The 26861-nt window shown below is 39.1% G+C and overlaps 1 protein-coding gene across 1 annotated transcript; it reads left to right on the top strand.

Moving 5' to 3' along the window:
• The first annotated feature begins 17 nt into the window (after positions 1 to 17).
• LOC137437389 (uncharacterized) lies at positions 18 to 26752 on the top strand. Its single transcript, XM_078766257.1, has 5 exons — positions 18 to 132; positions 222 to 392; positions 1063 to 1192; positions 4309 to 4526; positions 26467 to 26752. Exons 1-5 carry the CDS (start codon positions 77 to 79, stop codon positions 26750 to 26752), a joined length of 861 nt encoding a protein of 286 aa, XP_078622383.1. The 5' UTR covers positions 18 to 76.
• Positions 26753 to 26861: the final 109 nt, after the last annotated feature.

Below are 26861 nucleotides of genomic sequence, written 5' to 3'. Positions count from 1 at the left end.
GGTTAACTTCCCCGAAATACATTTTGTTCATTATTTAAGCCGTGTTGCCGTGCCGTTTTAAACATTGTGAACGAAGATGAGCTTGTCTTATTCCAGTCTTTCCTCTGATGAAGAATACTCGCCAGGACATTGGTAAGTTCATTTGGTATTAAACACTGTTAATGAGAGCTTTGTATGTGATTAATTATATGACTCATGATATATTTTCCTCTTCATTACAGCAATGCGAATGACTTTCATGGGGCCCTGGCAGAATTTCAAGTTGTTTCTCAAGAGTTTCACAACGAACTGAATACGGGTTTGAATAACTTACCTCCAAGATGGAGGGCTCAGAATATTCACCCGACGAATGAATTCAATGTTTCACCGTTCTTAGAAGATTCATGTGAAAGGTATGATACAAAATAAAAAACGAGATGTGTGTGCGTGTGTGTGTGTGTGTATGTGTGTGTATGTGTGTGTGTGTCTGTGAATAAAAGAGAGAGATCGAATTGTGAGGAACAGAAATGAAAAAACGAGATTGTGTCCGTGTGTGTGTGCATGTGTGTGTGTGTGTGTGTGTGTGTGTGTGTGTGTGTGTGTGTGTGTTTGTTTGTTTGTGTATGTGTGTGTCTGTGAATAAAAGAGAGAGATCGAATTGTGAGGAACAGAAATGAAAAAACGAGATTGTGTGTGTGTGTGTGTGTGTGTGTGTGTGTGTGTGTGTGTGTGTGTGTGTGTGTGTGTGTGTGTGTGTATGTATATGTGTGTGTCTGTGAATAAAAGAGAGATCGAATTGTGAGGAACAGAAATGAAAAAACGAGATGTGTGTGTGTGTGTATGTGTGTGTATGTGTGTGTGTGTGTGTATGTATATGTGTGTATGTCTGTGTGTGTGTGTGTGTGTGTGTGTGTGTGTGTATGTGTGTGTGTGTGTGTGTGTGTGTGTGTGTGTCTGTGAATAAAAGAGAGAGATCGAATTGTGAGGAACAGAACTGAAAAAACGAGATGTGTGTGTGTGTGTGTGATGTTTTGTCTGGCTTACTTCAGCGAGCGCAGTAATTTCTCTTTATTTTGTTTGCAGTATTAACCTCGAAGACCACAACTTTGATTGGGATTATTTCGAGATCCCAAAGAGTGGTTTTTTACTCCCAACATGTGATACCCTAAATTTTCAACTCAACGATCTTGACAAAAAGCTTGATCTTTTAGAGGTATGTGTGTGTGTGCGATTCATAATGCTCATAATGCTCATTATTTAAAATCGTTGATGTAATCGCAATGCTCATATCTCAATTCACAATGCTCATATCAATTCATAATCACAATTTTTTTTTTTTTTTTTTTTTTTTTTTTTTGTATACAAGATCGAGGCTCGTGAAAGAGCGAACATTAATCACACAGAAAGACAAACCGACACATAAAACATATAACATCGGGAGCGGTAGACAAGATGGGGAGAGAGGGGGAAGGACACAAACACAACATTTGAGAGCAGGGACCGAGAGACATGGAGACATCGAGAGATCTGAGAGAGGGCGAGGGCTTTGGGGGGGGGGGGCATGGGAAGGGGGGGGTGGGAGAGGTATAAAACATATGGACACTGCCAGGACTTCCAGGAAAGAAGTTGGAATTTCAAACAAGGTGGATCTGGGGTGAATTAGCGGGGGTAGAAAAGATCAAGGTTTTGGATGGGGGAAGATAAGAGATGGTGGTGAACAGCTGTTTTAAAGACCTGGAGGGAGGAGTGGGATTGAAGGGAGTGAGGGAGTTTGTTCCAGAGGCGGGAGAAAAGAGGAATGAAAGAGTGAAGGTGAGCAGAGAGCCGAGATTTCGGCAGTTTAACCATCAGAGGGTTGCTGGCAGATCTTGTGCGACCTGTAGGAATATTTGGGGGACAGAGCACAGAGAGAGCTGGGGGTGCAAGGCCGGAGAGGAGTCGGTAGAAGACAGAAAGACCACCTACCTGCCTGCGGTGAGTGAGTGAAAGGCCCTCAGAGATAGCTTCATCGCGGGAGATTCCAATAATTCTGAAAGCTTTGGTTTCAACAGCGTGAAGCCGAGCTAGGTGTGAGGCAGGAGCACCGGCCCATAGGGGAGAACAGTATTCCATTGAGCTGCGGATGAAAGCCTTGTATGTGGTGAGGAGCTCAGGTGTGCCGAGGAAGGACTTCGCACGACGGAGGATGCCCAGTCGGCGACTGGCTTTGGAGGCCAGCTTGGAAATGTGGTTTTCCCAAGAAAGATCATGGCAGATAGTGAGACCCAAAATCTTGAGTGACAGAACTTCTTGGAGAGGATTGTTGAGAAAGTAGATGGGAGGGTTGTCCAGTCGATCTTTTCGGAGAGACATAGTAAGAGTGTGAGATTTGTCAGGATTGAAAGACATGTTCCACTTGTTTGACCAGTCTGTGATTTTGTCCAGGTCTTCAGAGAGTGAGGAGGCAGCAGACTGCCGATCTGAGGGAAGAGGAATGGAGCGGCAGAGAGTGGAGTCATCAGCAAAGAGATAGAGAGGATTTTCGAGAGAGTCAGAGAGATCATTGATGAAGACCAGAAAAAGCACAGGGCCCAGAACACTACCTTGGGGAACTCCAGCCTGAACAGGAAGAGGAGATGAGAGAAACCCATTCAGGGCCACACGTTGACGACGACTAGAGAGGAAGTCCGCCAGCCATGCGTGGAGATTTCCATGGATACCAAAGGAGGAGAGTTTGGTGAGCAGAGCGGGGTGCCAGACCATGTCGAAGGCACGTGATATGTCGAGGGAGACAGCTCTAATTTCCTGTTTGGCATTGAGGACCTCCATCCATTGTTGAGACAGCAGAAGCAGCATGTCCAGAGTAGAGTGACCTGGTCTGAAACCAAATTGATGATCAGAGATCAAGCCATTGGAGAAGAGGAAAGATTTCATATCCGAAGCAATGATGGATTCCATGACTTTGCTGATAATTGGGAGAAGGCTGATTGGTCTGTAGTTGCTAGGATATGTTTTTGCACCTTTTTTGTGCAAAGCGGTGATGTTGGCTGATTTCCAAGCAGATGGCAGTTGACCTTGAGCAAAAGAGAGGGTGAAGAGAACAGAGAGAGGGTGAGATAGAGCAGCAGAGCAGGATTTTAGGACCCGTGGGCTGATGCCGTCGGGTCCAGTTGCAGAATCAGAGTCGAGGGTTGACAGAAACTTTTCCACCTTGTCAGGAGGAAAGGACACGGAGTCCAGGAGCAGCAGGGTACGACTGGGTATGGTGGGTACAGAGAGGGATGGGTTTGGGACACAAGATTTAGAGGCAAACACAGAGTTGAGGCATTCAGCTTTTTCACATGCGGAGTCAGCTGTGTAGCCGTTTGAGGTAAGGGAGGGGATGGAGGGGGAACAAACACCAGAAACGGATTTGACCAGACGCCACCAGGATTTGGAAGAGGGAGACAGATAAGAGAGTTCGGTCTTGAGAATGGAGAGATATTGTTTCCTGGCTCTCCTGAGGGTGGACACACACTTGTTTCGGGCTTTGTGAAAGGAAATGAGATTTCCTTCCGTTGGATTTGCTTTCCAGGAGACGAAGGCAAGTTGTTTCTGGGCAACAGCCTCACCACAAGATTCCATGTACCATGGACGGGAGGAAGGGTATGACAACTGAAGACGAGATGGGATAAATCTGTGCATGAGAGAGAGCAATTTACTTTGGAAGAATTCCCAGGATGAGTTGATGTCAGAGGTGGTAGAGATGGGAGACCAGTCCAGATGATTGATGGCTGCTTGAAGACCGTGCCAGTTGGCCTGAGTGAAATGCCAGACTCGTCGACGCTGAGCAGGCTCCCTGAGGATGGTCAGAGAGATGTCCACTTTAACAAGGACATGATCAGATGATCCGATCGGAGCAGAAGAAGAGCAGCAGACATTTTCAGGGAAGTTAGTCATAACCAAGTCCAGAAGAGAAGATGTTCCGTTGACTGAGATCCGGGTCGGGAAATTGACAGATTGTGTCAGTCCCAGTGAGTCGCAGAAGTCCTTTGCTGAAGAGCCATGGCTGGTGAGAGAGGTACCCACACCCAGCCAACTGGCATGGTGACAATTGAAATCACCACATATGAGGAAGAGAGAGTTGGGATGAGTAGATAGAAGTTGGTCCATATCATCAGACAGCGAGATGTAGATGGAGTCATCACTGTTTGGTGGACGGTACAACACACATATGAACAAGAGGTGGGAGCGAAGGGGAAGCCGTAGCCAGAGGTACAATGATCATATCCTTCATATCCTCATATATAACATATCCTTTCCTTGCTTCACCCGATATTAATATTTTCTCTCTCCTCTTGTCTTAAACAGAAAGAGATTCAAAACCTGGAGACATCTGCTGTATTTGACTTGTGCTGGGAAGAAGCTGATGGCTTGTGCTGGGAAGAAGCTGAATATATACCTCAAGAAAAATGTTTTAATAATATTACGATTTTTATGTTTTCACTATTATTTAATTATATTTGTTTTGACTACAATTATTTAATTCTTAATTACAAAAAGAGAATACAGGAAAAAAAGAAAGGGAAGTGCACCCTTGCCAAAGACCCTCCACCCCACTCATCCCACCCCTCCCCTCCCCTTGTGTGTGTGGGGAAGGTGGGGGTGGGATGAGGGAGGTGAAGGGTCAAGGGTGGGGGTGCACAAGGGGGTGGGGGATGATGGGTGTGGTCTGTGTGGGCGGGGTCTGTGTGGGTAGGGTCTGTGTGGGCGTGGTCTGTGTGGGCGTGGCTTATGATTTTTATTTATTTATTTATTACGAGTAATTAAATTAACTAATTTGGGTGGGGTGGATAAAAGTATGGATGGTTGTTGTTTAATGGCTTATCATCTTTGTTTTTTGTAATTCTTGTCAGTAAAATGAACCCAAGTTTTCTTCCCCATTCATATCATATAATTTGTTGGTCCAAGGGACTGTATCCATTACACCAACGATTTAAAATAATTCATTAGTCCATTTTTTTGTATAACCTTTCTCAAAATGACTTTTCCATCTGTATATTCTTACAATATCACCAACTTTGAACTTCGGTTTTCTCAAATTAATCTCCTTTTCATATTCTAATTTTGTCAATGATTCTGACGGTTTTGATTTTGTTGATGAATGAACGGTATTATTGTAATTATCTACAATATCCTGAATTAAATGTACCCATTGTTGAGAACCATTGTTGAGAATTTTTTATATAGTCTCTCTTTCAAAGTACGATTAAAACGCTCAATAACAACTGCCTTTCCTTCATTAAAGGTGCTGTATAATTTAATACCCTCCCCCTTAAGAAATTTCATAAATATTTTGTTATAGAACTCTGTTCCCTCATCAGTCCATAACTTCTTTGGTTTCCTTCTTTGGGCAGGCAAATCTACTCCTCAAATCAATAACGGTTAAAGCATACCTGTATCCCCTGTCATTATTCAATTCAATTAAATCAGCGGACCATATGTGGTCAGTGTCTTTGGAATAAACCTTCCTTCTTTTAAACTTGGTGATTATAGGTTTGTGTAATTCATTAGCCAAAAGCTCCTCAGTCTTGATAACATCATTGGAGCCTAATAGTTTTTTGAGGGTGAATAACCAAGACCAAGTTTCAATTTGGCACTTATCATTTTTTTCACAATAAACCTATCAACTTTCTCTCTCAACGTAGGATTTCGTATCAAAGACAAATTATACAACATTTCTTTATCTGCTTCATGTTTTTCATCCAATGTAGTGGTATTCCCATAAGCAATATCATGCTTCATACAAACTTCATCAACCCTATTTATAGGCTTAGACCAAGGTTTATGATTGTCAGCCTCATCTAATCTTTTATCCAAGTTTGTTCCTGGACCACAGAAAGAATACCCAGGTAGATGTAGTTCCCCTGGAATTCCAGTTGTAAATTTACTTCCTGACAGAAACTTTTGTATGTCTCCTCCACTTTTAGGAGAGATTAATTGGCACTTTTTAGAGCCACACACTTGACATATTCCTTTATGATAAACTCTATTATTTTTAGCTTTAACATAAGAGATATTTTTAGATTTAGTTTTCTTTTTACATTTGAGACAATAACTCATTTATTTATGAGAAAAAGTCCTACATAGTGCCAAAACCTTTTTGGTTTTCAACATATACATTTATATCTTGATTTTTAAAACATAAAGAATCCTTAGGAATGCCTTCACTCTCTCCTCCATTTATTTACAAATAAAACTAACTAAAGTCAATAACACCAACATCATCAACGATATGACCTTTCTCTTCTTCATGTATATCTTCTCCCTGAACTCATCTCAGTCATTTTTGAAAATAATATTTCCATGAGACTTTTCATTTCTTTATTTTCCTCTTCGGTGCGTTGAGATTGACTTATTTGTCGTAATATACATTCAATCTTTTATGAATCTCAATGATTTCCATCTTTTTCTCTCTTCCCTCCCTCTCCTCCTCCTTTTTCTCTCTTTCCTCCCTCTCCTCCTTCTCCTTTTTCTCCCTCTCCTCCTTCTCCTTTTTCTCCCTCTCCTCCTTCTCCCTTTCCTCCTTCTCCTTTTTCCCTCTTTCCTCCTTCTCTTCTTCAACTCCTTCCTCCTTCTCCTCAACTCCTTTCTCATCCCTTGCTACCCTTGAGTTTGAGCCCCAAAGAATATTATACATATACTCATCTGGATTTTGAGATATTCTTGTATCTATAATTATTTTTCTCATAATAGGATACCAATAAGATTTGTTGATGATTTCTAAAAGAGTTTTATATTTCATAACTTTGAGAAGTTCATTTTTATTTAATATTTTAATTATTTGTGGGTTTAACAATATCAGTATAAGGCCAGTTTTTAATGACAAAATTTCCATGTATATTGTATATGCTCCAAATCATGAGGTATGTAATACCGAGCACCCTTTTCTTGTAGGTATCCCTGAATACAAAAATTATAATTCTCTTGTAGTCTTCTTCCTGCCATTTATGTATCAGAAATATATGTGAGATTAATATTATGACAGGTAATACCACCCCATCTTCCCACTACCAAATCGGTTTGTATTCCCCAGCTTTCTATCCTTATCTCATTAGCTTCCTTCTTTGTCATGCTAACCATCGCTATACTATCATATATTTTTTTATTCTTAAAATCATGTATTTATTGTTTACTAATTGTACTTCCACATAACTCCTTATCCTCACCAAGCGGATAATAATCTTCTTTACGAGACTGATTAAAATCATGTAGGTCTTCTAAGTTTATTGAAAAAAACCAATTATACCCTAAATCAGGCATATCATACCCCCATTTATTAATTCGCATATTAAGGAAATGTCCTTCTTTATTAAATTCAATTGTAAGCAGAGAGTTAAATTGAATGAGGAAAGGTGTATGGTCAGTATAACCAGGTGTTGTGCTTGTAAATTTTACTTGTTTAACAAAACGTGCTGTTTTATTTAAAGCTATATATTGTGATAAATCACTGAATCTAATTAAGTCATTCACATCTGTAGGGTTTGGATAATTGATTAATTTATAAGTATTTTTCATATTAATATTTTTTGTTATATTGTATTTTTGTCGTTCAGCCTGTGCCTTTGTATAATAATTTGATAAATCAATATCCTGAGAGGATTCTCCAAAGATAGAACCATCTTTTCCAACAAAAGTCATTTATATTAGATTTAAAATGACATCATAAAAATGTTCATTATTGTTGAGTTGAAATAATACATATAAACATAATTGACCACAACATTTAGAATTAATTTCTTGAACTTGAAATGTTTGATAAACACCATTCTGTAAGAATTGTATTGTACTTCAACAGGTGGTGGCATACCATAACTATCAAAATAATATTTATCCTGACTATTATGAATACAAACCCAATGAGAACCATTCTGTGTGTCTAAATTCATAATAATATTCTTTGTATTCTTGGACAACTTTGTTAATTCATCTCTCATACAGATTACCACATTATCAATTTTTAGTTTTTTACAATACTTAGCTAGTTCTATATTTGACGTTGTATTCTTTCCAGATTGTTGAAACCATTTATCCATTTATTTATGAGAAAGATACAATCCATTACCCCGTTTAGTTAGTTTAACACCCGCTTGAGCGATAGAGGAAAGCATATCTCCAACTAACAATCTCGCTTTATCAGGTAGGCTTTCGAGCTTTTCAGCAAAATCTACAATTACACCACTTCCACTAATTTGTTTCTCCAACTCCTTGTTATGTCTTTCCAATTATTTTTGAGCTTTTAGTTGTGCCTTCCTTTCGTTAGCAGTTTTTACCGCTGCTGAAATACCACCAGTCAATGCTCCCGCCACACTTAAACCAGCAAATAAAGGAATTAGAAACGGGAGAAATCCTCCACTCGTTTCCCTTGTTGAATATTTCTTTCACATAGGTTTTGTCATTTTAATTTTAAGTGATCCAAGATCATTTAGTGTTTTCACCTGCTCTTTTGTGAGTAAAACATCAATTGTTACTGCGCCTTTTCTTTGAATTGTATTAACATTAATAATACAAGGCTTTTGATTTTGAATACAAGATGTTAATTTATTAAGATTGATTTGATTAACATATACCAGTTCTTTCCTAATCATTTATTTATGAGAAAAAATCGATGTGATATTAATCATAACACCATTATCTGTATTAATCTGTAATTCTGTTTCTTCCAAAAGCAAACAATATGTATTAACCTCTTCACTCTCCCCTCTTTCAATGTATAGAGAAGTATCCACTCTATTAGACTTTATAGTTTCTTTTTGAGAACTCAGGTCAATTGCGTAGATCGTATAAAGTTTTTGAAACGCAATCATATCCAAAATAGGCTCATTATTACCGTTGCTTTCACACACCTTTTGGTAAGACTTGTCGGCTTCCGCATAATCATTTTTTTCCCAATCAATTTCCAATCTATCTCGCGGATAAAATGTGCCATCAAGAGAAACCCGAAGTTGTTTCACCTTAGCATTATCACTCAGCGCATTATTCTTATCAGTACCGTCCTCTCCATCTGGTTTAAAAAAAAATGAGCCATAGGTATCGTGGCTTTCCTTGAAGAACACCCAAATTCCAAGTGTAGGTAGTGTGTTCCAGTTTAACGTGTTGACATCTTCTTTTAAGGTATGATACATTTAGCGGGGTCTTTGAGTTAAGTCTTCTATTCAATATCTCTTCCGTTTTAAGATTAGGAGTATATTCACTGATATACCAACACAAATCATTAATAACAAATTTATTATTGTCGCCAAAAGCATTTTCAACCCCAAAAAGCAACCTATTTACATTATCATTTCTTTGGAGTTGAAATCTAATTTTAAGCCCATACAAAACTTTGTCATAATCACAAAATCCAAATATACCTTTCAGAGGTACTGCTACGGTAAAACTATTCTCTGCTTTTGTTTCATCATTATACATTGCCTTCCTTTGACTATAACCAGGGTCAGCATTTGTTCCCGTTGACATATCAGGAATAAAACCTTCAACAGCTCCCTTACCCATTCTATCACGAAACAAATATAGTGTAAATTTCATCATTTCAGATGTAGCAGAGACATAATCAACCGCTTCAACCTCTTGTGTTCCAATATATCGGCAGACACTATCAAACATTTTCCAGAAGAAATCATTTACGAGTGTAGCATTAGTATTATTCGCAGCCTTAATGAATTTAAATTTACACAGCAAGAAACTATCAGCTAGATTCAAGTAAGTTTGTTGATTATTTATTTCAAAACTTTTTGTTCCGTTTGAATTCCAGTCTGTTCCTGTTATAGCATTTACCTTAAAATAGTCTTCCTTTGTAGTGGAGTTTGAAATGATAATCGTATCATCCAAATCATAGATACTATCAATCGCTTCCATACTTGTATTTATATCGCATTAAAATCGTTGAAACCCTGACCCAAGTATTTTAATGATTTTTTGCCGTTCTTGTGAAGATAGTTGAGTTTTACCTTTTTTAATTTCTTTGATTGATTGCAATTTATGAGACTCCTTTTGAGCATCTTTTATACTCTTTATAACACCCGCAACTGAGCCCATGGCAGAAGCAGTTGAACCAATTAGGTCTTTATGTTAAAGAATGGTTGAACCAATACCCATTAGAGTATCAATTATCCCATCTCCTTTATTTCTAAATTGATGCCCCACACCCCGTTGGTTTATAGTATCCTCTACCAAGAAACATACCTTCACCCTTATAGTATGGTGAAAGGAACATCCCATCCCCTGTAATTATTTTATATTTTCCCAACTCGTGTTTTCTCACAATAACCATTATTTATTTATTGAAAAACTTCACATAGGTGAATTCTGATGGATATAATTACATCATTAAAGGATATCATACGATTATCTTGATCGGTTATCCTCAAATTTACTCTGTATATGGTTTTTCCTGACACAGGTAAATAGACAAGATTTTTTGGTTCCATATTAAATTTATAACCAATCGGGGTTGAGTATGCGCTGAATGAAAATATTGTATTTGTTCTTATTCCATCGTTATAAGCACCATCAATCAAATCACAATGAATTAATACCGAATTTATACCAGAGGATATTTGAATAACATTATCTCTGTAAAACGTCCCGTTAGTTTCAATCTTTTTTGAAGAGAAACCCAATAGCTCTCTAAACGATTTTTCAATCGTGAAATCAACTTTATAATTATTTTTAAGTTTAATAGTTGATTTTGAAGTGTGTTTTTGAATATCTACTGCAATATTTTTTGGTTCATCACCTTGTTCTTTCATAAGGCGAGAGACTTCAGAAGATATTTGAGAAATCAAATCAAGCTCCGGGTGAAACGGTTATAGTTTTATATCCACTTCCTGGATTATAACTAAACTTGTTGTTTTTCTCTGTGGTATTAAACAAGGTATTATAAGTTTCCATCGACAATAAAGATGCCTCATATTCTTTTGTGGGGTCAAGTTGTAGTGGGTAAGGGAATGAAGCTGTGTAATCACTCGTTGTGAAATTAAAACTAAGAATTGTGCTTCTCATCTTATTTAATATCTAATAAAATATCTTTGTATTGACATTTATTAATTATTTTCATATTCATCAACTGATCTAAAATGGCTGAGGCTTCAATAAAACAATTGTTGTTTCCAGCCTTCTTACTACCTAACAGCAATAATAGCCTATTAACTAATTGTGATGGGTCATTTGGAAGAAAGCTAACACCCGAACCAAGCTTACTTAAAACATCAATATAATATGTTTCTCCTTCTCATTCTTCTTACTTTTACCAGCAACAGAAACTCCATAATCAAGTGAGTTTAGTAAATCAATATATACCCTATCTTCCGCATTTTCCATATCAAGTGGTTCCTCAAAATAAGGTGAATTAAGCCTTTTACTTGTTGCTCGTTTTCCATCTTTTGTTAGAAGAAACATTAATCTTGGAGTTAATTCAACATTTGGTTGAGCAGAACTTAAGATCACCAATTTATCATTAAATATCAATACCTTTTCTTTCACAAGATAGAACTGTGCTGGTTCTTCTGTTGGAATGAGACCTGCTCTGGTTTTTGAATCCGCCGAATATTCATTGTTTTGAAGAGCTTCCACAACATAATTAGGGGGTTGATTTATCTCCCCAAGTTTCCGAAATAATCCTTCATCATAATATTCTAATTCTCCAACTTCCTGCTCTGTCATTTGACTAAAATCTTTGAGCATTTGAAGTTTTTTCGGAGTAAATTCTATCGTGGGAACTGTAGATGAAATCATTTGTTGAGTTTTTAAAAGTGGTTTAAAAAAATTCTCTTGTTTTCTTTCAAACGCTTCTTCGCCCGTCAGTTTCTGTGTCCTTTTTTTCTTTATGTCTTCCTGTTGCTTTACAACTTTTGAAACCAACTCTTGATGTTCTTTAAGCTTTCTTGCTCTTTCTTCGGTATTCATCTTCTGTATTTATTTATTGAAAAATATCATTGAATGAATTGTAAAGGTCAATGGGGAAATTTTCCTTTTCTTCATCATTATAGTAAATGTGTTGAAATAAATCCTTTTCTTTAAATATTTCATCAAATTCTTTATTAGTATTAATACGAGTTGTTATTTCTTCTTCACTAATATTTGTATCTCTGCTTTTCATACGTTTGCGTTGAGTCTCTTCATCGATATCAAAACCGAATGATAAAATCTTAACTCCATCACCATGCAAATGTTTAATAATTTGTCTCATTCCTTCAGGATTAATTTCTAAAATCCCAAGACCATTAGATTTTACTTTATTTAACTCACTCTTACAATGTGAATATTTTGTAGAACCAAGAGAGACCTCCTCAAATATTTGACCATCGTTCCTCAATCGCATATGTTCCTCAATTGAAATGTAGTAATAATCTTTCCCTTCTACTTCTGGTCGTATTGCTCTGGTTGTAGTAACTACAAAATGAATCATCGGGTGTTTTAAAAAAAAACTTACAATCTTTTCATTTTTACTATTCAAGAGTTTAGATTTATGAAAGTTCTTTCCTGAAGCAGATTTACCCACAAGATTAATAATAATTGTTGTCATTTAGGTGTGTAAAATATCAGTTAGTATCTCATCTTGTTACACAACAATATATTTATATTTTCCAATCATGTGTTTCATATAATTTTCAAATTCCTTCTTATTACATAATGTAGAACAATTATCTCTTCAAAAATTATTTGTATCTATTGAATTCAACTTAAATAAAATAAAAGTATTAGCATTGTTTCTTATTGAGCGCCGAGGGAGTTGAAAATATGACTGACTAAGATAAATACAATTACAAGAAGAATGTCTCCCTCTTGTATAGTGGCTATCCATTACTGTTTGGTTTCTCTCATTAACACAATCATCAAAGATAACAAGGTTCTTTTTTGATTTATCTAAATCTTGAGGTGAAGGTATATCATCCGTATTATCACTGAGAATACAAGTTATGGGTTTTGGCTTCGGTTTTGATTTCTGTGTATCACAAAATAATTGTATTATATCTTCAATATTATAATTATCATTTAGTTTATTTTGAAGTTTAAATAAACTGATAATGTCTTCCTTTTTAAGACCCGCATTAAAACCTTGTGAGAGTAGTTGATACTCGGGTTGAAAACTTGACTTTGTAAAAATTATTAAATTATCATAATCTAAAAAATTAGGACGAAGGAGCATCTTTAAAAGCAAACAGGTTTTTCCACATCCGCTTGAACCAACTATTAAACATCTCAATGAATTTGGAATATTTTTATGGTTATTAAATTTTATCTTATTTTCCCAAACGGGTAAAAAATCATTATATCAAAATCAAAAAATCAAACAGGTAAATCATTATATATTTGGAAAACAAGTCATCTAACTTTTTTTGAGCTATTTTAGAAACTCTATATTTTATCTTGAGTTCAGGTTTAATTTCAAAATAATTCATTATTTTATTTATATAGTATCTTGTATTAACATTTCCATTAAAATTATTTTGAATAATAAATATCATTAAACCCTTATACATTTCCTCAATACAAATAGTCTCTTCCCTTGTAAGAAATGGTGTATTATCATCATAATACTTAACATTCATCTCTCTTATTAATCTTGTAAAGTAATTCATTTTTGGTTCTAATTTAAAAGAGTTATATATATATATTTTTTATTTATTATCATTAATTAAAATTAAATCACAGAAAATACATTGTTTATATGAACCCTCATTATTAAGCCCCACTCTATCACAAGCCGGACAATTCTCTAATTTATCATATGGAGAGTCTGGAAATTCTAAATATCCTTCTATCATATTTATATGGTAAATTTTTACTTAAACTAAACGCAAGTTTTTTAGCCAATAAATACAATGTTTCAAAGCACAAAAGACAAATTTCAATCAATCTCTACTTCGGTGAAAGATATAGAAAAATATGTCAAAGATGTTAAATTGAACAAAGATAAATATGGAAATTTTTGGGTAAAACCAGTTATGGAAAATAACATGAGCCCCTCTATTTCATTTAAAGGAAGAGCTCTAACTATACCTGGAAAGACATCCATTAAAGTAAATCTAACAAAAGTTTCTCCTCTACTCCTGGCAATTTATTCAAAGCTTGAAAAAGTGATCGATCACGATACTTTGAAAAAGAATGATAAGACCATTAATAATTCTAGAGGAGACATTTGTATTTTCTTTAATAATCCAAAGGGTGTAGATCTAAGTAAAATGAATGATGTTAATATTTCTGGTGAAATGTCATTTCGTTCTATGATAGTTAGAGATTATTTAAAGATAACTTTTGATATTAAAAATGTAGAGATTGAATCTGTTAATGAAAGAAAGTATATAGATATTGATGGAAGTTTAATGGTATGTAAATGAGTGATATTGACAGTCAACACTCTGAATATGATGCAGAGAGTCTAGGATCTGAAGATAGTTATGATACTAATAGTTTGTGTTCAAATGATAGTTTTGAGAGTAGTTTTATTGATGATGATAGTGAATCAATGAGTGATAGTGATTTTAGTGATGATAATTCAGTGTACACAAATGATATTGTGTTCTCATTGAACTTAGATGATAGTGATGGTGATGATTTTAGTGTTGAATTTTGTGATTAAAAAGCGCTTTACTTTTAGTATATCTGTAAAAAGGTGTTTTACTTTAAGTATAGTTTCATATATAAAAAGCCTGTAAAAAGGCACGTTCTTCGAAGCACAGTTTCTTCTATAAGTGTTTTACTTTAAGCACTGTTTCATCTTTTAAAAAGCCTCTAAAAAAAGGCACTTTGTTTTAAGTATAATTTTACTATATAAATATGATCAAAGCAACGTATTGCGACGTTTGTGAACAAGAATATAAACAATACAAAAAACACCTTAAAACTAACAAACACACATTGAATCTACTTCACCTACTATATCCTATTCAGAAGGAAACAAAACACTGTTCTGCATGTAATAAAAATATCCTCAAGAAAGGCTTTGAAATACATCTTAAAACAAATCTACATTTATCAAATTTTATCACAACTAAAAACTCTGATGGTGCATTCAAAGGACAGATTAAAATAAGAGTCTTTAACTTCAAACCTCCTGAACCAGAGTCTATAGTTGATGCTGTAGAAATAGTTAAACCTGCTGTTCAAACGTTGATTGAAAAAACACTAAAAGAAATGAAACCACTTAAATTTTATATGGGAGTAAAATTAGAAATGACAAAGGACGAAGGAGTTATAGATACACCATACATGAGAACTGAGCCACACTTTATATCTTCATATCAAGATTTTAAAACATCAGGAGTCTATGATGAACTTATTAAACAAGAGCAAGATGTGGATAATTCAATCGTATGAAGTGGATTCAATATAGGAAAAATTATTTACATAGACATTCATATTCTTCAATCAGATCCTCTAAAAGCTTCTTCTTACATTGATTTACCCAGTGTTATCAAAAATAGAAAAGCAGTTATCAATATCAAAAATAAAGACAATAAATGTTTTCTCTGGTCTATTTTAGCACACTTACATCCTCCACATTTTCATGGTGAAAGAGTATCTCATTATAAAAAATATGAGAATACATTAAATACGAAAGATCTAAAGTTTCCTATGGCTTTAAATGATATTCCTAAATTTGAAAAGATGAATAATTTATCAGTTAATGTTTATGGTCTAACAGAAACAAACAACATTCAGGTTTTAAAGATTTCTGACAATTGTAAACAAACTCATATTAATCTTCTATATTTTAATTCAGACGAAAATTCACATTATACATACATCAAAGATATTACAAAATTAATAAAACCACAAGTATGTAAAAGAACAAATAAAATATATATTTGTATGCGTTGTCTTAACTTCTTCCATACACAAGAAAGATTAGATAAACATTCAAATTATTGTGGTGAACATAAATCAATAGTAATCAACATGCCTAAAAAAGGCTCAAAGATCACATTCAGAGATGAAAAGAAAACAATAAAACATCCATTTGTTATATATGCTGATTTTGAAAGTATTTTAGAAAAAATTGATACTGCTTCTCCAGATCCAAAAGAATCATACACAAATAAATATCAAAAACATACTCCTTGTGGTTTTTGTTATTATATCAAATCATCCGGTGGTGATGAATATAACAAGTTAGAGATGTATAGAGGCTCAAATACCCCAGAGGAGTTTGTGAAACGACTAGAAAAAGACTGTGTTCGATTAACCAAGATAATGAGAGAAACCAATAAACCAATGTCCTTAACAAGTAAAGAAAAAAGAGAATTTAGACATCCAAAGGCTGCCTGTCATATTTGTGAGAAGAAAATTGGTAAAGGTCTAAAGGTTAGAGACCATTGTCATCTCACTGGTAAATATAGAGGTCCGGCTCATCAAAGTTGTAATATTAATTTTCAACTCCCCTCTTTCATTCCTGTCTTTCTTCATAACAACGCTCATTATGATACGCATCTATCTATTAATGAACTTTCAAAGACATCTGGAAACATTTCAGCAATTCCTAACACGGATCAGAAATACATTTCATTCACAAAAACAATTCACACATCTCCTATTACTCATATCAGATGTCTTGATACATTTAAATTCATGGCAAGTCCATTGGCTAACTTGGTTCTAAATCTAAAAGAGTTTCCAAGTCTTTCAGAGTATTTTTCAGATAAAGATTTACTAACACAAAAGGGAATTTATCCCTATGACTATATGAACTCATTTGAGAGATTCAATGAAACACAACTTCCTTGAAAAGAAAATTTATATAACAAATTAAACAACAGTCATATATCTGATAAAGATTATGTACACGCACAAAATGTTTGGGAAAAATATAACCTCAAGAATCTTGGCGAGTATCACGATTTGTATCGTGATACTCACTCGTATCGTGATGTGCTTTTATTGGCCGATGTATTTGAAGCCTTTAGATCTGTTTGTCGCACTGGATATGGATTGGATCCTGCTCACTACTACACAGCACCTGGATTGGCTTGGAGCGCGATGTTGAAAATGACAAAACAAGCTTTGGATTTGATAACCGATGTTGATATGCTTTTGATGATTGAAAAGGCAAAAAGAGGTGGAATTTCACAAGTCTGCTCGAGTAGATACGCAAATGCAAATAACAAATATCTTCCAAATTATGATTCAACGAAAAAGAGGTCTTACTTGATGTACTATGACGCAAACAACTTGTATGGCTGGGCAATGTCTCAAGCTCTTCCTCATGGTAAACTAAGATGGGTAAAGGAAAAAGACTACAAAAAGGTTTTACAAGATGTATGTATCTCTACACAAAAATAATTGGATGATTCAAAGGTTGGTTGTTATTTTGAGGTCGATTTAAAATATCCTGAAGAACTACATAATAAACATAAAGATCTTCCATTGGCTTGTGAGAAAGAAAGTCCAAAGAAAGAATGGTTGAGTGATTATCAACGATCGTTTGATATAGGTGAATCAACAGAAAAATTACTTACTACATTATATAACAAGAAAAATTATGTTCTACACCAAAGAAATTAGCGACAATATTTATCAAAAGGTCTAAGAGTAGAGAAGATCCATAGGGTTCTAAAGTTCAATCAAAGTCATTGGCTAAAGGAGTACATTGATTTTAATACACAAAGAAGAACAGAGCCAAAAACAGATTTTGAGAAAGACATTTATAAATTGATGAATAATGCGGTCTTTGGTAAGACCATGGAGAACGTGAGGAAAAGACAAAATATCAGACTAGCAACATCTTGGGAACAAGCATCAAAATTAATTCATAGACCTAGTTTTACTAGAGCTGAGGTCTTTACTGAGAACTTTTGTGCGATCCATTTGGTTAAAGAGAGTATTGAAATGGACAAACCTATTTATATTGGAACATCAATTCTTGATTTATCAAAGTCATTAATGTATGATTACTTTTATAATAACTTGAGGAAGAAATATCAAAATGATGTTCATCTATTTTATATGGATACAGATAGTTTTATTTTGAAAATTAATACTGATGATGTTTATTCAGACATGAAAAAGGACATTAATATCTATGACACTAGTAATTACAGTCCAGAGAGTGAGTTGTTCTCTTCTAAAAATATAAAGGTGATTGGAAAGTTCAAGGATGAATTAGGAGGAAATGTCATGAGTGAATTTGTGGGATTGAGGTAAAAGGCTTTTGCTTATAAATACATTGTGAATGACGTTGAAAAGAGTGATAAGAAGTTAAAAGGTGTAAAGAAAAATGTTATTAAAGAAACAATGAACTTTAAGGATTATTATAACTGTTTAACAACAAAGAAAGAAGAGTTTAGAAAGATTAATGGAACAAGAAGTTATAAACATCAATTATATTCAGAAGAGGTGAATAAGAAAGCATTGGGGGCTTTTGATGATAAGAGGTTTATTTTAGAAAATGGAATTGATAGTCTCCCTTATGGTTATAAGTGTTAAAATATATATAAGTGATAAGATATATAAGTGATAAGATATATAAGTGATAAGATATATATAAGTGATAAGATATATAAGTGATAAGATATTAGTGATAAGATATTGTTGCGGATATGAGATTGGCCTCCATCCATATCCACTTGTAAATATTCCCCTATTTCCTCCATACTTCCCAACTATCCCCAATCCCCCATTCCCTAGTCCCATTTCCTGTAAACAACACTCTGTAGACCCGACCTCCCCCTATTTCCCCCATTAAATGTCGCATCCAGGTCCACCGCATCTCACGTAGACAACTATAGGACATCTTGCTAGTTATTCTTAGTCTATGTCAGTTAAGGACTCGTTTCCATTAATTCTGACTCTTCGTTGCACCAGAATGTGATTGTATGGCACCGTTAGGAAGTTTAGGACCTCCCAATACCTCCCCGCAGCTTTTCCTCACGGTTCAGCAACAACAACAACAACAGCAACAACAACGGCGGCGGCGCGGGGAGTGCGCGTCCTCACTCCGGCTTGGTTAGCCGCCATCGAACATGTGCTCGACGGGGTTACCACGTAGGGGCTCGCTGTCAGCTCCTCGTCAAGGGCGGAGCCCGGTAACCCCCGCACCCAATAGAAGCGGCGGACCGATCCCATCTGGGGCGGGGCCAACGAGCCGAGGGCGTGTCACTCCACGCTGAGCATGCGCAGGAAGAGGGAGGTGACGTCAGATGCGCGCTGGACTTGAAGGAAGAGAGACGCCACCTCCGAGCGCTGCAATACCTCCCCGCATCTCTGGACTGGACCGAGCTGTATCCTGTCCCTGAGCCAAGGTGCACCTTGTGCTATCGACTGCCTGTCCTTCCCTGCCATCAATCCCTGTGTAAGTCAGTCTTGTTCCGTTTGTCTGTGGTCTGTCTGGGCATAGATAAGATTGTGTCTAAGTGCCTATCTCCTCTGTGCTTTACCTCTTACCTTGTAATCTACCCCTTTTCTGCATCACCAATTATATCCTCCTCCGGAAGTCTTGAGAACTGTACCCCTTGTGTCGTTTCATTTATCCCAGCCGTTGTGTCCTTTCCTTCATTGATTTAGCATAGCGCGATTTGGTAAACGTCGGGTGGAATCGGGTAAACTGTGCGAACACGGCGGCCATTCCGCTCGGCCCATCATAACATCTTAATCCGCGTGTCCGTAACAATATATATAAATGATAAGATAATGGGGTTGGGGATTTTAAGGGGCTACCGCCGCCTTTTTAAGGAATATTGTTGCGGATTTGAGAATCCTGTGTTTTTTTTATTGTTGTAAGTGTCATGAATCTTGTTGTAAATATCACCCTCCGTAGTGTAAAGGTCAAAGGTCGTCCTCCTAGTTAATCCATATACATGCACGTAGCAAATCATATATCCTTCTAAATAGTTATCTCCTTATTCGATGTAGTTTAAGGCTCTGTTCCCACTAGTTGACACTGCATTGCATCAGATGACATAAGGTAGTTCCCTTCCATATCCCAAAGCCTCCATTGCCAACTGCATTGGGCGGGTTTCTGCAAAGCCTCCATTGCCAACTGCATTGGGCGGTTTTCTGCATTTGCCGCCATTGCCATGTGCTGTACCTCGGAGAAGAAAGGCGTGTCTCCACCTCGTCATCAGAGGGTGGAGCCAGGAGAGCCCTTGCCGACCAACCAAGCACGAGGGGTTTGGCTTGAGAGGGCGGAGAGAGAACGATCGGGGAGGTTCGCGAAGGTTCGAGGATGTGGCCAATATAACCCGCGGCGGGACGCCCCCACGAGAGATGAGTCCTTGGAGAGCAAGGACTCTTTGCTCTTTGGAGAGCAAGGAGAGCAAGGAGACAAGGAGAGCAAGAGATGAGTCCTTTCAAAGGAACCGCCGTACGGGATCCACACCAGGCCTCGCTCCGAACGGTCGCGTCCGTGCGCCGCTAGGCGGAGCGGGCGGCCCGGTCGGAAGGGTCGTCACGGCGACCCCTTGTGGTTGAGGCGTTCCAGCAGGGCGAGATCGGGCCATCGGACGGCTCCGTGCCGAGATGGTGCGTGGAATCTCGGCCCGGGTAAGCCCCCTTCCCTGCACCGAATGCCGGACGAATCCAACCGCCGGCAACAAACCACCCGCATTCATGCAATGCCGAGCTTTGGAAATGAATTGGCGCACCGAGAGGCTCAAGTGAGTAGACGTGTGAGGGTGGTAGCAGTAGAAAATTGGAAAAGCAAAATTTGTGATTGGCAAAAATTTGATTGGCAACTGATTGGTAGAATGATTGGCAGTGATTGGCAAATTTTTGATTGACTGGAATTGGATGAGCAAAATTTGTAGTGAGAGATGCCCGATGTGGTGGGATGGCAACTCTGCCATCCCTCACGGGGGCACATGAGCAATAGCTATGGGGTTTATGGCAGTGAAAACTAGCCGGGAGGGTTTGGATAATGTATAGGGACCTAGAAATGACCATAGGTAACGGTAAGATTTAAGTAGTGACATTGGACAGGTAGTGGGGACATAGAGAGGGTAGTTGGATTATAACAATGAGGGAGCGCAATAATATAAGGGGCGACGGGGAAGCACAAGTTTTAGCAGGAAACCAGGTAGATCAGATGATGCCGTATGTGTGAGTATTGATATCGAGCAAATGAGGAATTGCGGGGCAATGCTCGGGAGAGATGTGAGTTGTATTGAGAGTGAACAGGTGTATGGAGCAGTGTATGGGTGAGTAATGGTGATTGAGTGTTGTGTTGAGCAAATGGTCCTGGAGGAAGGAGGATGCAGGAAGCACCAGGTGTGATGGCACAGGTGTGCAAATACAGGTGTATGGAGCATGGTTGTACGGAATAAATGGTATGGAATATATGGAGTATGGAATGGATGGTGTGGAGTGAGTATGGTGGAAAATGTGGAGTGGAGTGGATGGTGCGAAGGTGTGTATGGGAAGGATGGACCCCATCACGAATACCCGGGGAGGGTAGTTTAAGAGTTAGGTAGAGGGAGTAGGTAAATTGTGGTTGGATATTGGCATCTGTGGTGCGTGGTGGAAGAATGGTGTTTGAATGGGTGCATTAGTGACGTGGAAATGGCTGGGCGTGTGGCCTGTTAGTGTGTAGTTAAATGGGCACTCCACCACTGTGAGGATGTCGGCTAGGTGAGGCCGCAGGTGGGCTCTGGGAGCCGGTAGCGTTGTGGATGGGGCCCGAGGATCCGGAGGACGAACCCGGGTAGCCCAGTGCCAGAGAGGGCACCGAGTGGGGAGAGCACCAGAGGGCCTTCCCCAGTTAGATAGGTTAGGGTAAGGAGCAGGTAAGCTCGGAGGCAACTACAGTGGTGGAGGTGTGCAGGTGGGTAGACATGCTGGGAGAGCCACACGACCCAGTCCTGAAATTGTGCAAAGGCACAGGGAGTTGAATCGGGGGAGTGAGACCCCAAATTGATGAAGCACCACAGTTAGGTCAATGGGAATTTGGTTCTTAAAACTGCATAGAGTAAGATTGCCAATGGATTGGCAGGGAAAGACCCCGGGTAGTGTAAAGTGTGTTAATGTCATTTAGAAGGTAGATAGGATTGGAATCTCCTCGCACCATCTACATCCACTCACCTGAGGAGATGACGTACCTCCACACCATGCCATGTTTTGATTATTTTTTCTGTGCAAATGTTTGGATTGTGAGACGCATCATGACGTGGGTGTGACATTGTGCTGATGTTCCATCTCTTCCTCCTTAAGAGGGATTGATGATGAATTGGTGATGGCAAATTTTGGATTAGAGGGATTATTGTGACGAATTTGGTATAGGGGAAATATGGGGAAGACGTGACAGTAGCGACGAATTGGTAATGTGTAGATTTTTGTACATACGGGGGTAGGGGGCAAGGGTAGAACAGGTGACGGGTGGGGTGACGTATGGTAGGGACGAGCTTTTCTCCGCTCAGTCTCCGGACGCACCTCACCTTGCATTGCCTTCATTGATGTGTACCCTTGTGACATTACCCCTCACTCACCTGTCCTCTCTGTCTTCCTTCCCCGACCCATGGATCGTGCTCTCTGGGCACCGAGGGGAGCGTGCGGGAGTCTGCCATTGTGTGCCCGAACTCTCGCAACCACAGCTGCCTGCATCGATGCACCACTTATGGACCACATATCTATGGCTGAGCACCACTTATGGACCCCATGGGTTGGGGCATGGCCCCTCTGAGGGAACCGGCCATGATGGCCCGAGATCTTGCTGGCGGACCTCGGTAACGTGGCATACAGGTGAACCACCCCGAGTCGGCCCCTGTGGGCCCTAAATAAAAAAACACAATGGACACGTTCTGTGCTTGTTATTATTATGTCCAAATAGGCCGACAGCAAGAAGAACATGAAGAAAGACAACATCTGGAAGAACATTGGCCAGCAGTGGGAGCCGAAGAGCAAGACCACCAGCAGGGTTTGTTTATTTTTATTATGAACTGGTGACTGTGCACTGACTGGTGCATTTATGGTGCTGTATGGGGCTTTATGGTGCTCGTCATTGGTGCTGGTGCATCGATGCAGCGCAGGCTGTTCCCCCCCCCCCCCCCCCCAAAAGAACAATCACAGGTCCTGGGTTAGTTTTGTAAATACCAGCGTCAATTGCTTGAAGGGGTGCTTCCCCTTCTCTCCCCATCTTGTCTTCCGCTCCCTCTTTTTGTATATTTTGTTTGTCTGGTTGATTTGTTTGTGAAATAAATGTTAGCTCTTTCACGAGCCTCGATTCAGTATACAAAAAAAAAAAAAAAAATTGGTAAATAATGCTCCCCACTGTTCATGTATAGTTTGAAGACAATTCCGCAATTCGGTTAGCTGTGGGCGTAAATCTGTTAGGCAGGGTGCAATGCAGCAGGGGGACATACTTATTTGTGTTTTAAAACTGTCACACTCAGGGTCAGGTTAAATGTAGAGGGTACTACACCTACGTGCCACACTAAAGTGAAAGTTTTATAGGCCCGAGGACATGCCTAGAGGATGAGGGTGCAGTGTTGCGGATTTGAGAATCCTGTGTTTTTTTTATTGTTGTAAGTGTCATGAATCTTGTTGTAAATATCACCCTCCGTAGTGTAAAGGTCAAAGGTCATCCTCCTAGTTAATCCAAATACATGCACGTAGCAAATCATATATCCTTCTCAATAGTTATCTCCTTATTCTATGTAGTTTAAGGCTCTGTTCCCACTAGTTGACACTGCATTGCATCAGATGACATAAGGTAGTTCCCTTCCATATCCCAAAGCCTCCATTGCCAACTGCATTGGGCGGGTTTCTGCAAAGCCTCCATTGCCAACTGCATTGGGCGGTTTTCTGCATTTGCCGCCATTGCCATGTGCTGTACCTCGGAGAAGAAAGGCGTGTCTCCACCTCGTCATCAGAGGGTGGAGCCAGGAGAGCCCTTGCTGACCAACCAAGCACGAGGGGTTTGGCTTGAGAGGGCGGAGAGAGAACGATTGGGGAGGTTCGCAAAGGTTTGAGGGTGTGGCCAATATAACCCGCGGCGGGACGCCCCCACGAGAGATGAGTCCTTGGGGAGCACGTGACGCACCTGAGAGAGCTGTGTGATCCAGGAGAGGAGAGAGGGATGTCCCATGAGCTTTGAACCACCGCAGTTTGAACCACAGCAGCTTGAACCACCGGAGCTTGAACCATCGCAGCTTTAACCACAGCAGCTTTGAGCTTTGACGGCAGTTTCGACCGTGGCCGCGAAGGAACGCCGCCGTGCGAAACCGATCGAGAAGGGGCGGCGGCTGCTCACTCCCGGCCCGACCGTGCTCCGGTTCCAGTCGAACCTTCCTCTCCTTCCCGCCATTCGTTCCTGCCTTCATTTCCCATTCGTGTGAGTCTGACCGTCGTCTGTCTTTTGTCTTGTCCTGGGGTTAAGTAAGACTGAATCGGTAAGCTAGTAATTGCACTGTGTCTTCTGGTCCTTCCATTCTTTCTGTCTTTATTTTATTATCCTTCCTTCTCCTTGGTTTCATTTGACTTGTAAATAGTAGTAATAAATTATATTTGTATTTCCTACCTTCGTTCTTCTTCTTCATGCTCGTCCGGTCGTCTTTGTGATTTCCCCATTGAATACCTGTGGCACGATTTGGCCAAGGTTTAGGAATGGGTTTAGTCTTTGGTAATGGCTCGAACGTCATGTTGCTAACACCGCTCGGCAATTATAACATCTAAAAACGGGGTTCGAGCGGGAGTCCCTCCCCTGCTCGCGGTCAGGAGTGGCACTCAGGTCCTTGGGACTTTTCGTAGACCAAATACCCTGGCTGCTCCCGACCGGGAGGAGCGTTGGGACCCCCAGGACTCACGTCGGTCAGTCGAAGACGAGGGGATTAATCCCCCCTCGATAAGGGGATAAGAGGCCGACGGAGAGGTCTGTAAAAATATATAAATGATAGAACCAAGTATTTTTTTTATTTTTTTTTGTATACAAGATCGAGGCTCGTGAAAGAGCGAACATTAATCACACAGAAAGACAAACCGACACATAAAACATATAACATCGGGAGCGGTAGACAAGATGGGGAGAGAGGGGGAAGGACACAAACACAACATTTGAGAGCAGGGACCGAGAGACATGGAGACATCGAGAGATCTGTGAGAGGGCGAGGGCTTTGGGGGGAGGCATGGGAAAGGGGGGTGGGAGAGGTATAAAACATATGGACACTGCCAGGACTTCCAGGAAAGAAGTTGGAATTCCAAACAAGGTGGATCTGGGGTGAATTAGCGGGGGTAGAAAAGATCAAGGTTTTGGATGGGGGAAGATAAGAGATGGTGGTGAACAGCTGTTTTAAAGACCTGGAGGGAGGAGTGGGATTGAAGGGAGTGAGGGAGTTTGTTCCAGAGGCGGGAGAAAAGAGGAATGAAAGAGTGAAGGTGAGCAGAGAGCCGAGATTTCGGCAGTTTAACCATCAGAGGGTTGCTGGCAGATCTTGTGCGACCTGTAGGAATATTTGGGGGACAGAGCACAGAGAGAGCTGGGGGTGCAAGGCCGGAGAGGAGTTGGTAGAAGACAGAAAGACCACCTACCTGCCTGCGGTGAGTGAGTGAAAGGCCCTCAGAGATAGCTTCATCGTGGGAGATTCCAATAATTCTGAAAGCTTTGGTTTCAACAGCGTGAAGCCGAGCTAGGTGCGAGGCAGGAGCACCGGCCCACAGGGGAGAACAGTATTCCATTGAGCTGCGGATGAAAGCCTTGTATGTGGTGAGGAGCTCAGGTGTGCCGAGGAGGTGTAATCAGACTATCAACAGACTATCAGGCTATCAGGTAATCAGGTATCAGGTATCAGGTAATCAGACTAAAGAGTGGAGGTGTAATCAACCTTGGTATATAAATGGAAAACATAAAGAAAGTGAAAAATATCAAATAGGTATAATTGAAAAGGCAACTGGTAAAAAAAGTTCACAAAACAAATAAGAGAATTAATTTAAATATCGGTGAGTTGGGTAAAAAAGATGGAAATATTTTTGAGTGGACGGAAAACTTTGATGGTTGTCAGGAAATGTACTTTAATTTTAAAATGGTATGTGGCACTGGAGGTGCTCAAACAAGAACATTGAGGGAGGTTTATCATTTTATCTTAGCTCAGTTAAAATATCTTGATAAAGAACCAAACTCAAACATCTTTTTTGTTAATATATTAGATGGTGAAGAGAGTGGTAAGAGAATTAAATTATTTCCCACACATAAACAAATATTTGTAGGATCATTGTTTGAGTGGGCCAAAGATGATCTGCCAGATGATATGGAAGAAGTGTATTTTGGGTTTTTGGGTTTTGGGTTTTGGTGGGTTTTCACGGGACACGCGAACTGTTCGCGAAGGATGCGAATGTCAAAAAAATGGCAAAGTCCAACATTCGTATTTTAGGCTCCAAAAGTTCACCAAACATGCGCGGGGGTTCGGAAGCGTCGTCAATTGTTCGCAGGAGTCGTTTTTTGTTCGGCGGGTATTTCAAAAATGTTGAAACTCAAAATGTTGAAACTACATTGAAACTTTAAAGAAACTGAAGGCATCAATTTGGAGGGTTTGTCCTCACATGCAGATGGTTCTCCTCCAGCATGACAATGCACAATCTAGGTTCAGATGGAAAGACCAAAACGGAAGAAATTGGTCGCATCAGTTTCACTGCTTTACAGCACCAGCCATTTAGCCCCAACTTGGCTCCGTCAGATTTCCATCACTTCCCCAAATGGAACACCGTCGCGGAGAACATTTTTCCTTCCGGCGATGAGGTCAACGCCACTGTGAAGGACCAGTTAAGTCAGCAGGATGCACAGTTCTATCGTGACGGCGTCATTAAACTACATGGACGTTGGCAGAAATTGTGACAGCAGTGGTGATTGTGTTGAGAAATAAATATTCAGTGTGGTAGAACAAAGGTTGATAATATCTGTTTCATTTGAACATCTTTACCTGTTTTGGAGAAAAAGAATATGA

This window comes from Myxine glutinosa, chromosome 12, assembly GCF_964187855.1.
Source record: "Myxine glutinosa chromosome 12, kmMyxGlut1.1, whole genome shotgun sequence".
NCBI classification, from domain to species: Eukaryota; Metazoa; Chordata; class Myxini; order Myxiniformes; family Myxinidae; genus Myxine; species Myxine glutinosa.
This window is presented reverse-complemented; position numbering and strand designations above follow the sequence as displayed.

Bases quoted from the DNA above. Each gene is read 5' to 3' on its own strand.
- LOC137437389 (XM_078766257.1), top strand. From the start codon at position 77: ATGAGCTTGTCTTATTCCAGTCTTTCCTCTGATGAAGAATACTCGCCA. The intron at 133-221 runs GTAAGTTCATTT...TCTTCATTACAG, and splicing joins GAATACTCGCCAGGACATTG to CAATGCGAATGACTTTCATG. The intron at 1,193-4,308 runs GTATGTGTGTGT...TGTCTTAAACAG, and splicing joins AAAAGCTTGATCTTTTAGAG to AAAGAGATTCAAAACCTGGA.